The 12,529-nt window shown below is 35.7% G+C and overlaps 1 protein-coding gene across 3 annotated transcripts in view; it reads left to right on the forward strand.

The window, feature by feature from the left end:
• LOC111508060 (retinal guanylyl cyclase 2) overlaps window positions 1-12,529 on the forward strand; it is a 307,875-nt gene that overhangs the window by 219,489 nt on the left and 75,857 nt on the right. For all 3 annotated transcript variants that reach the window (XM_074184092.1, XM_074184091.1, XM_074184093.1), the window contains one exon: window positions 2,204-2,392. In XM_074184092.1, coding sequence (XP_074040193.1) covers window positions 2,204-2,392 — 189 coding nt within the window. The remainder of the gene's footprint in view (window positions 1-2,203; window positions 2,393-12,529) is intronic.

Raw genomic sequence — 12,529 nt, forward strand, 5'->3', positions numbered from 1 at the left:
ACCTGAGATACCACTCATCATACAAACTAATCGTAAAGAAGCTGGGTTTGTTTGGTCGAGTGTATATAGATGTGAGCCACAATAAACTCTTGCGGGTTGCGATGGAAGGTCGATTATGACCCATTCACTTTTGACCTAACCTAACATACTCATCATTCAAAGTCAAACCATCAAACTTTACCAAATGCTAAAATACCACTAGCATATGGAACAACGAAAACGGACTTTATTAGTATTTTCAATTCGAATTATCGAATTTTAGCAAATGAGTTAGAACGACTTCAAATATTTCTAGAAATCACTCATGAATTTTTTGTGACAAAACATTGGCTTGATAAAATTTTTTGAAAGTAATTCATGAACTGATCTATTGAGGTCTATAGTTAGAGTTCTGATGCTTTGTTATGTTTTATGGGTTACCTTCAATTGAAAGTTGTATCTTTATTCTGTGAACATGTTATATATCATAAGTGAAAACTGCCGAAGACGTAGTTCTACAAGAGTCCGTTCTAGGCCCCTTTTTATTCATAAATTCTGTAAACGATCTGTTTCTTATATTGCATCGCCCTTATTGATGATACAACTATTATAATATCTCGTTTGAATTGAAGGGGTTATATTTTTTAGGAGTGATTAATTTTTGGGAAAGAAAGTTTTTGGCTTTCTACTACTCCATCTTGATACAAAAAAAGAAGGATGAGGGAATCTTCCAAAGAAAGGAAGGAAGTAACTCTATACATGAATGTGTAGATCATGCAAAGAAGTAACTTTCAGACACAAACTGGATGGAGTAGTAGAAAGCCAAAAACTTTCTTTCCTATAATTTCTCGTACGAAAAAGATTAAAGTAAAATGCCTCATGGCAAGTATGAACTTCAAAAGCTCTGAAAGATGAAGAAAATAGTTCTTGCAGATTTTAAACTTTGATGTATAGATATCTTCCACATTATCGAACTTTGGTTCATATTACTGACAACAGGAGTAACAAACCCCCTTCAGTATGGGTTTTGGAAGTAAAATCTAGAACTAGATTGAATCTATTGGATGAAGAAGTTCGATGAATACACTAGATCTCAGGTTGGAAACGTAAAACAAGAAAAAAATTAACAGTGGGAGATGAAATATATTGTAAGGATTATCGCAATGAAAATGAAAAAGTTGGGTTGCAAATTTTGGGAGATAAAACTCACTCCTGTTGACTAATTCGTGAAAATATTGGTTGGAAAAGACATCCGGATCAAATGATTGGGAACAATCCAATGAACATCGTTGGAAAATGCTTTTCCTGCAAAATGAAAACGGTGAAAATGTTTTTCTCATATCTGTCTCATATCTGTCTCATATCTGTCATGAACTAATCTAAGTTGAACTATTTTATATTGACATTGTTTAATTTGAGAAAACCTTAGGTTAAAACTTAAATTTTATGTACAATAATATGATAATTTAAGAAAAGGTCATTTATTTATAAAATCTTTCATTTATTTCGTGAATGTACATAATATAGCTTCCATGAGTCAATTGTTACTTTGTAGGATTGAATAATGATACTTATAATGTACATGCACAAAATTAGTATCATCACATAATAAAAGAATATTACGTGCTCACTGGTTAGATTTTTACAATAATGTACATCTCTAACGTACACTAAACACTGATTGTCTGTCCGACGAGAGAGGAGGAGCCTGCCTTTTGCTGACGCATACGTCAGCATACGCTATTACCCGTTAAGTAATGGAGCGGTTTCCCCTCCCATAAGAAGTTGTCACTTCAAAAATGAAGAAACTTTTCTTGAAAAATTATAAATGAGATATACGTATAATAATTACTGAAGACAACCCTAAAGAGAAATGCAATCTCAACCCTCAAAATCGTTCTGTTCGTAAGACAAACGCAATTATAGGCCGCTTCAATTTCTTTTCTTGTGCGATAGTTTCAATTTTGCGATAATACCCAAGATATTAATTTGATTTGTTTGTTGTAAAGGGCATTAATACTGTGCATGAAACGTTTGAGGCAACTGATGTATTTATTTGATAAGGTTGAATATCTTATCAGTCTTAATACCTTTCCAATCATCATTATTACAAAATTAGTATAGTAAGCTATCCTTAAAAGATATACATCGCGGACTTTTTTGAAGGCCGATAGAAGTAGAAGAATATCTTATATACACTTCCTGAACTTTTCGTTTGTCCCAGGTAGACGAGGGCATCGAAGCCATGCTGTGCTGTTGGCTGCAGCAGCTGCAGGAGTTCGGCGGTCCGGAAGTGGAGAAGCCTGACCTATTGCAAGGATCGGGGGCGGCTTCGATGCTGACGCCGGCGAGAACTAGCTCCAGCCCGAATTTAGCCAAACAGCTTATCGTCGACCCCAGGGTGCGGTATAATGTGAGTTATGCTTTCCGGAATTCGTCTATTTAGGTTAATACGTTGGGGAGTGGAACTAGCAGAGAAACAAGTTATATTTATTAAGTTATTTTGCGTTATTTCATTGCCGGGGAAATTTTCGTAACTCCACTAAGAAATGCTCGTTTCTTGACGAATGAAGTTTGTCCCTTTTGATTTATACCATACCAAATTGAGGAATTATCGATTTCTTAGTTGATAGATGATTTCCTAGAAATTATGAGGCCTTCGTGATACTAATGAAGGATAATCCACTATATGTTTATACGAGGGTGGTCTGGAAAGTTTCCGACCTCAACATGGATATGGCAGCACTCGTAAATAAAATCTAGTGGACTTCGTTCAAGTTTCAGCCATTTGGCCGTCCAGTTGTTATCTAACAGTTGTTTGGGTGAGTTGATGTGAGTGTTTTTATGAAAATGGACAGAATCGAGTCTCCAGCTGTCAATAAGTATTTGTTTTTGCAAGGCAATACGCTTACTCAAACCAAAGATGAGCTGGATTCTGTGTATGGGGACCCTGTACCAGCATTTACCACAGTGAAATTTTAGGTAGTTGAATTTGAACGTGGACATAAGAGCTTGGGAGATGATGATCATTCGGGACATCCAAAAACTGCAACTATCGAAAAAAAAATATCTCCTAGACGACCAGGGAGAGGTAAAGCAGATGTTATGAACATGTCAAAGGAACGTATTTGTCCGAACAGTGGACTGCAAAAGGGGAATCGGATCCAAGAAAGCGAAAACTGTAAGTGATGACGACTGTGTTTTTGGGATAGTTATGGAGTTATTTCAATCGATGGTCTCCAAAAAGAAAAAACCATCACATTAGCATACTACACATCTTTACTTGACAAGATGATGGCAGAACTTGTGGAAAAACGGCCTCATTTTCAGAAAACAAAAATCCTGTTTCACCAAGACTTACCGTCTTACCCTTCTGCGGTTGCCATGGCTATAATCCACGAATTATGGTTTGAACCATCCGTCTTACTCACCAGATCTAGCCCCAAGGGACTTTTTTCGATTCCCTCACCCAAACATTGTGCTCGAAAGACAGATATTTTCGTCAAATGAAAAGACAATCATCTTCGTAAACAATTATTTTGCAGAGAAAAACGCCGAGTATTATTTGGACGTGTTACAGAGATGGGAGCATCGCCGCGAGAAGAATGAAGAGGTAAGAGGGAACTATGCCAAAAACTGAAGAAATGTTTAGTATCAGTGTTAGGCCGGAAACATTTTACACCACTCTTGTATAAGAAAACATCGAAAACTACGAGACAGAATTACAAAGGAAAAACTTTCCACTGATACTCAAAAATAATTGAAATTTTTCTGAAAGTCCCCAGAAACAACTCCGAATTTAATGTTTTTTTTTGTTTCTATATATCATTCAAACAGGACATAATCATTAATGTATGATATTTATTCAGAAAATTCATTTTTGTATGGCTCTTTTTCGAAAACCCTCTTGTTATATTAATCAGTATATAGATAGATAGATATATATCTTTATTTACTTTACAGAGTATTTGTAGTCCTACATGAACACAGTGGCAAAATACGTTGTCTGTAAAAGTACGTTAACAAAATACAAAACACAAAATCTTGAATCTACATACACTTCAGGAAATATGGACTATCAAAAATCACACAAGGAGCCTATAAAAAATAAATATATAGTAGTAATACTAAAAAAACTAAAATACATCACACTTTTTTAGGCACATCATACACTGACTAAAATTTTTTGACCAAAGAAATTTGATTCAAATGGAACTTTTGTACTTTTACTGTGTAATACTGAATACTGTGTAAGATTATAATAATGATGAAACTCAAACATCTGCGATATGTACAATCGATTATATATTTATATGTTTCTCAAGAACAACTTCTCAAAGATAGCTACAGGATGCTCATTATTCCAATTAAAAGATTAAGCAGCACATTTTTTTCATTTCTGAACTTCTGTGGCTGCTTATCGTTTTTAGGTTCAACTCAGTACACCTCAAACTTCACTGTTTAAGAACTCTTTCATTCTGAGAACTGTGTTTATGTGCAATAAACGTCCTGGAAACGTTTTTCCAAATGGACTTAATCTCCAACTTGTGTTTTGTCCTTAATAGAAACTGAACTCTATCAATAAGGTATATTACTGTCCTCCGTAACGAGTTGAGTTGTACTCTTATAGTATTTGTAACAAATTGACAATGCAATACTGTAAGATTAAACCTACAGATATGTAACCGACAGAGATTAAAGTTATTGAAGATACTTATGAGTGTGTAGGTTGAAATGATATGATTTTATTTGTAAAGGATGTACCACTACTTTACTTGACTCCCTGTCGAATACTGATTAGTATCATCATTCAAAATGAAATTGTCAATTTGGTATATCTTTGAAAATAGTCTATTCTCTTGTTTTTTTGAGCTAATACTATGGAACATGTGTATCGCGGTTAATTTGATTTTTGGTAGTTTTTCAGATAGTTATAATTTTTTTCAATGAAATCATCTTCACTTTCATTTTAGAATGCGAATATTGTATCACATTCAAATAATATATGAATGAAGATGAGATTATTTTTTGTAATATCAGTATATTTCTTGTCGCCTCTAAATTTCTTTCCATAGGACTACTCATAACTTACCAGCATATCATTTCAGTAATGCTTCAAGATGTGTGAGAAAGTTTCGATCAAAATATTGTACGGGCACGGAACATTAGTTTGATCATTCAATCAACTGAGTAATAAGTAATCACCTGAAAAAATTTGAATTTCAAAATTTAGTTTTTAACACTCTTTTATTACCTTCAATTGTATGTGAATAATTATGGACTCGAAGTTGTCGTTCAATTCACATATAGAAGAAGCCGTCAATAAATGTAATAGTGTTATTGGATTCCTCAAAAGAAACTGTCAAAATTTCAGAACGGCAAAACCTCCTCAATTTATATTATGCATATGAACATAGTAGGCTCTGCTTTGCGTCGGTTGTTTGGAATCCTCAGTACCACATAAACATAGATCGTGATGAGAGACTCCAAAACAAATTTCATCGCTACATTAGTCACAAATTGAATTTCTCAAATGAGAATAGCGATTACAGTCCCATTATGCGCCAAAACAATATCATGCCAATGAATGATAGAAGGACTGTTACGGATCTTGTCATGATTTTCAAGTTGACGAAAGGATAAGTCCACTAAACACAGTTTTATTCCAAAATCGAGTTTAATGTTCAGTGTAGAACGTTGAGGCGTACAGAATTTTTTTAGTTAACTTGCACAAGGACAAATGCTGCTCAAAATTCACCACTTTATAGAATGCTTAAAAGCTTCAACGACTGTTTCAAACGCAGGATGAAAAAAATTTTCCTTGATAAGTTGTGATCGTTTCTGTAGTCTCTGTCACTCTCATAAGTTATATATTATTTTCCGATTGTTTAATGTAATTTACAAAAAATTAAAATTTACATTCTTTTTTCTCAACTTGAATTAAAATTATAAAATAGGTTCCCTATTGGATTTGTTAATCTGTTTGTAACCCCTATATTGATAAATGAATAAGTGAATTGAGAAGGTTATGGAATTGATTTCAAACACTTATTCGAAATTCTCAAGATATATTATGCTTATCTGGATCTTCCGTCTCTAAACGGTAAAAACTGCAAATTATTCCGAAGGAAATCATTTCTCACACTTGAATTATAAATACGATAGCTCTCTATTCGAAATAGATTTTGAAGTGGACCGATTTTCAGAAGCGAAGCATCAGAGTTGAAGTGTTTATGAATTTTTGCGAAAAGTTCTTTCCCGATGAATAATAGTTTTTTTTCCAATAAATTTGTTCGTTTTTAGACTGATTTTGAGATGTTATTCAAACCAAAAACCGTGTATTTTTCTCAGCAGTTTTGAAATCGCACTTGATAGCTTTGTGAAAAACAAAATTTCGAAATTGAAATTTGTTCTGGTGGTTACTTGTTATTCAGTTGCTTGAATGATCATACTGATGCTCCGTGACCGTACAATATTTTGATTGAAACGTTCCCAAACATCTTGAAGCATTATTGGAGTGAGATGCTGGTACGTTATGACTAGTTCTATGGAAAGTGATCTAGTGGCGACAAATCTGGTTGCTATGGAAGTCATTCAATGCTACCTTTTCTCCCCATTCAGTGTCGCTGAAAATGATAGTCAGACTCCATACAGTGCATTCCACCCTGAATAACTTTTGATATAACGATTTTCAGGAAAAATGAAAAAACACGTCAGGGGGATACAGGGGGATACATTTTGACATATTCATATTTGATGTTACTTTCCCTATCGCACCCCCTGAGCATAACACCAATTTTTTTGAAGGATCAACTTATATTGTTTCGCATTATCAGATGCTCTATGATGGGCAGATTTCAACAAAGAATAAAACATGATATGAAGTTTATGGTTCGGGAGCTATAAATTATTTGAGTTGAAAACGAGCCATCCTGAATAACTTTTGGAACAATGATTTTCTGGAAAAATTAAAAAACTGGTCAACAACTATACAGCAGGCCACATTTTGAGATATTCGTTCTAGAATAGATTAGAATGGAATAGAATAGAATAGAATAGAATAGAATAGAATAGAATAGAATAGAATAGAATAGAATAGAATAGAATAGAATAGAATAGAATAGAATAGAATAGAATAGAATAGAATAGAATATAATAGAATAGAAAAGAATAGAATAAAATAGAATAGAATAGAATAGAATAGAATAGAATAGAATAGAATAGAATAGAATAGAATAGAATAGAATAGAATAGAATAGAATAGGATAGGATAGGATAGGATAGGATAGGATACGATAGGATAGAATAGGATAGGATAGGATAGGATAGGATAGGATAGGATAGGATAGGATAGGATAGGATAGGATAGGATAGGATAGGATAGGATAGATATTCGTTCTAGAATAGATTAGAATGGAATAGAATAGAATAGAATAGGATAGAATAGAATAGAATAGGATAGAATAGAATAGAAAAGAATAGAATAAAATAGAAAAGAATAGAATAAAATAGAATAGAATAGAATAGAATAGGATAGGATAGGATAAGATAGGATACGATAGGATAGGATAGGATGGGATGGGATGGGATGGGATGGGATGGGATGGGATGGGATGGGATGGGATGAGATGGGATGGGATGGGATGGGATGGATGGGATGGGATGGATGGGATGGGATGGGATGGGATGGGATGGGATGGGATGGGATGGGATGGGATGGGATGGGATGGGATGGGATGGGATGGGATGGGATGGGATGGGATGGGATGGGATGGGATGGGATGGGATGGGATGGGATGGGATGGGATGGATGGGATGGGATGGGATGGGATGGGATGGGATGGGATGGGATGGGATGGGATGGGATGGGATGGGATGGGATGGGATGGGATGGGATGGGATGGGATGGGATGATGGGATGGGATGGGATGGGATGGGATGGGATGGGATGGGATGGGATGGGATGGGATGGGATGGGATGGGATGGGATGGGATGGGATGGGATGGGATGGGATGGGATGGGATGGGATGGGATGGGATGGGATGGGATGGGATGGGATGGGATGGGATGGGATGGGATGGGATGGGATGGGATGGGATGGGATGGGATGGGATGGATGGGATGGGAAGGGAAGGGAAGGGAAGGGAAGGGAAGGGAAGGGAAGGGAAGGGAAGGGAAGGGAAGGGAAGGGAAGGAAGGGAAGGGAGGGAAGGAAGGGAAGGGAAGGAAGGGAAGGGAAGGGAAGGGAAGGGAAGGGAAGGGAAGGGAAGGGAAGGGAGGGAAGGGAAGGGAAGGGAAGGGAAGGGAAGGGAAGGGAAGGGAAGGGAAGGGAAGGGAAGGGAAGGGAAGGGAAGGGAAGGGAAGGGAAGGGAAGGGAAGGAAGGGAAGGGAAGGGAAGGGAAGGGAAGGGAAGGGAAGGGAAGGAAGGGAAGGGAAGGGAAGGGAAGGAAGGGAAGGGAAGGGAGGGAAGGGAAGGGAAGGGAAGGGAAGGGAAGGGAAGGGAAGGGAAGGGAAGGGAAGGGAAGGGAAGGGAAGGGAAGGGAAGGGAAGGAAGGGAAGGGAAGGGAAGGGAAGGGGGAAAGGAAGGGAAGGGAAGGGAAGGGAATAATAGATAGAAGTTTAGGCCACGTTACATATCCATACAATAAATTTGTAGCAAGTCAGTGTTCCACCTTTCGGAACAAGAATTGAAGTAGTGTACAATATAAATAAAAGATCAATGTTTCCACTGTGAATAGGAACATCACACAAACACATGAATATACATATACCTCCATAGGCTTATCCTACACGACAAATAGTGAAAAATACCTATAATACAAGCATATAAAAAAAGAGTACGTATTATACAATTGTCTAAAATTGTTAAAAATCACACTGAACCTCAATATCGAATGGAATTGTCGTTCCAAAGAGCTCTGAGAAAGTCATTGAAGGAAAAAAGCAATACTTTAATAATAGCACTTTGCATTTTCTCTCAAATAAACCTAGAGGAAGTTTTTTCAAACTAGTTGGAAACTTGTTGTATAACTGTAGTTCAGGTGAGTTATTCCTGGACACGTCAAGTCGATAAAAAGGTATTTTGAAAAGATTCGCTGATCTCGTATTATGATTATGAGATTCAGATACATTCGAATAACAATGTCTGTTTTTGTGAATATCTATCACGGCATAATAGACAAACAGGCAAGGTGGAGGCAAGATGCCATATTTCTCGAAAATTGGCTTGCAGTGAGCATTGAGCACCAACGATTATCCCATATGAATATGATAATACAATGCAATTGATTCATTTAAAAAAATGGTGAAAAGCTCTGGGGGTGCGATAGGAAAAGTTAGATCAAATTTGAATATGTCAAAATGTCTCCCCCTGTATACTATTGTTGAAATGTTTTTTTTATTTTTCCTGCAAATCATTGTACCAAAAGTTATTGAGGGTGGCTCGTTTTAAATGGAATGCACTGTATGATGAATAACATTTGCAATTTTGGCAAAAAGATGTATTTCAATTAATATAATCCACAAAACTGAATAGGAATAAGAGGCAGCAGTAAATGATTTTTTGTACACTTCAAAATATTGGCTTGAGAAAATCTGTTGACTACCGTCAGTAGATATTATTAACGAACTCTTTTTCATTACTATCAACTGAGGTTTAGGAAAGCAGCCAAATGATTAATTTGTGATTGAAAATGTTTTTTTGCAAAACCAAAATCTATACCAGATTGAATTTAGATGATTTCAGAAAGAAATTTAATCTCCTACTCTCACCTGTAGCTTTAATGGACCGAATTACAGATCACGAAAGAAAGTTTTTCCCTCTTAGTTCCTGGGTTTTTCTGAAATGTTGACACATTTTCCGATAACAGCAACATTCAAGGTATATGCTGGGTAAATATAACGGGTTTACTTTTCCACTAGTAAACAATGGAACATTTGTGACACGCCCTTCTCTGTTTATTTACCCGAACCGAATTCATCAGATTCTCATCTTCGCCATAGAAATTCAAATTAGTCCATCAACTGTACGGTGCTGTCGAGAGGTAAACCGAATATATTCAATAATTCATGGGAAACTATAAACAGAAGATTCGGAGAGACGCAAGGTTGTATACGTTTCACCTGTTATTAGCATCAAGGGGTGAGTTTATTTACCACATCTAACGCGGCACTCCATACTTTTTATGTTCCACTGAACATCGAATGAACACCCGAATGCCTTCATTCGTCAAGGCTGACAGCCCAGTTTACATCAAGTTGTTTTGGTATACAATCACAGAGTTTATGAAAGGAAAGTTATGAAAAGTTCTCCATAATAGAATCTACAGTGTAATAAAATCATTGGGTTTGCACTATAAACATGAAATATCAGTTATTCATGTAGCAGGGGTGGCAGTATTCGTTGATAAAAAAAACATTAATACAGTTTATTGTGTGATTTTCACTATAAAGAGTTTTGCAAAAACCGCGACACGTGTTTCGCTATACCCTTTATGGTGAAAATCATGCAATGAACAGTAATAATTAGTTTCAATATAGATTTTCATCAAGTATCGGCCAGTTCTATTCAACGAACCTGAATTACGAAAAATCACTCACTAGCAGCGCTAGTAGTTCGGTAGAGACAAACACTGTCTAACCTCATATAAACGTATGGTAAAGTACATTTAAAAAATAATGTTTTTAACTGAAGAAGATGTTCCTGGAGCAAAACTAAAATTTGCAACTGTATAAAGGATAACTATGTTGTAACATCAAAACGTTGGCTTGCATGCCGTAATTTAAAAGTAACTGGAAAAAAGTGAATTAATAGACAGGCTAGTATACAGACTCTAGTAAAAGAGTAGCGGTAGATTCAAACTGTAATAAATGAAATTAAAAATAATTATGAATCTCAGATTTATTTCCGAGTGAAATTTGAATCAAATATAGATGGAAATGAAATAAATTTAATTAAATATAATAAATGAATATGATTCAAAAAACGATTGAGGGTATATCTCATTTTAATCAATAGTAATTACCTATGAAAAATTTACTGTTCATTTCATGTTTAGAGCATACATATGAAGTTGTATTTATTTTTTGCACTGTTAAATCCACTCTTCTCGAAGCATGTATCCATTTCATACATCTAGCCTCAACAATATGAGGTTTTATAAATGGTATAAAAAACATGTTCTCTTTCAGATATTGATTATCCAACGTACAATTCGCAAATCAGCAATGCTTTGTTGGCATTATACTTGCACAAAATAATTTTTTATATCAAATTTATATTTTTAAATAATAAATAAATTTTTCGTAAATAATACTGTTTTACATGTGGATATATTATGTTTGTTCCTACTACTAGTGCTGCCTCTCGTGACACGTCCGCTGTACTATTCTCAGGAAAGAGGCTCATTATTCTTTGATACCCAGGGGATAATAATTTTATCCTCTGACCCAGATAGCACACATCCCAATTCATAGCCCACTGACTAATAAGAAAATTTATTTGTTAATCAGGAATTCTCGTAAAGGATTCCATAAATCTTCACAGAATACTGTATTAGAGCCTTTCCTAGGATATTTTTTGCTGATATCCACCGAAAATTCAAAGGATATCTCAATTCTATTACAGTTCACGGCGTTGCATCCTTGGGATTTTTCTATGCATTTCTCAGGTAAAAACGGGATACGGTGAAATGTTATTTCCGTTCTATTATTCCGCATGATGAACGATTTTTGTCCGATATTCAATAAATAATGTGTGAGTGTGTCTGGGAGTTGACAATATCAAGTTTATGTATTCAATTGTTTCAGAGTTGTTTTTTAATGTCTAATTTCGGTACGGTTACTTTCTCTCAATATGATCCATTTTGTTCCAGTGTGACGAAGTGTATATTGTTTTTGGAGCAGTGAAATATATCTTTCTCGTTTGAATTGAAAGTGACATATTTTCAAGAGAGATTCAATATTGGGAATGAAAGGCTTTGGCTTTCTACTTCTCCATTCTATTACAAAATATGTGTGAAGTTTCCAAAGGAAGGGAGAAAACAATTAATTTATCAAAGGACACAACACTACAGGAAAATCATCAAGGCGCTTTAAGACCTGTGCCTGTGCGAAAGTAGCGATTCACATTGGATTTGAATCGCTGAAGATTAAATCCATTTGGAAAAACGTTCTCAGGAAGTTTATTCCACATAAACGCCGCTCTTGCTGGAATCAAATGTGATAACTCACTTGAACACTTCCCGTGAAAGTATCTATCTAATAGAGACAAATCTCCAACCTTTCTTCGATGTTTCGTAATATCAAGATTGTGAGTGATGCTCGCTTCTCCAATCAGGTGGATGGCTCTTTTTTGGCTGGATTCAGGTTTTGCTCAGGGGCGGAGCTTCATACATGAGAACAATTCTCCAAGGTCTGATCTGGGCTTTATAAAGCATCAAAATTTGCTGAGGTGTTTACAGTTTTCTGGTTCGAAACAGTGTTCCAAACTTTCGAGAAGCAGCTTTTGCATTCCCACCGATATGATTGTGTTAAGACATATTGGTGTCC

The sequence above is a fragment of the Leptinotarsa decemlineata genome, unplaced genomic scaffold (assembly GCF_025532065.1).
Source record: "Leptinotarsa decemlineata unplaced genomic scaffold, Ldec_3_MD MMD2_tig00026354_RagTag_RagTag, whole genome shotgun sequence".
NCBI lineage: Eukaryota > Metazoa > Arthropoda > Insecta > Coleoptera > Chrysomelidae > Leptinotarsa > Leptinotarsa decemlineata.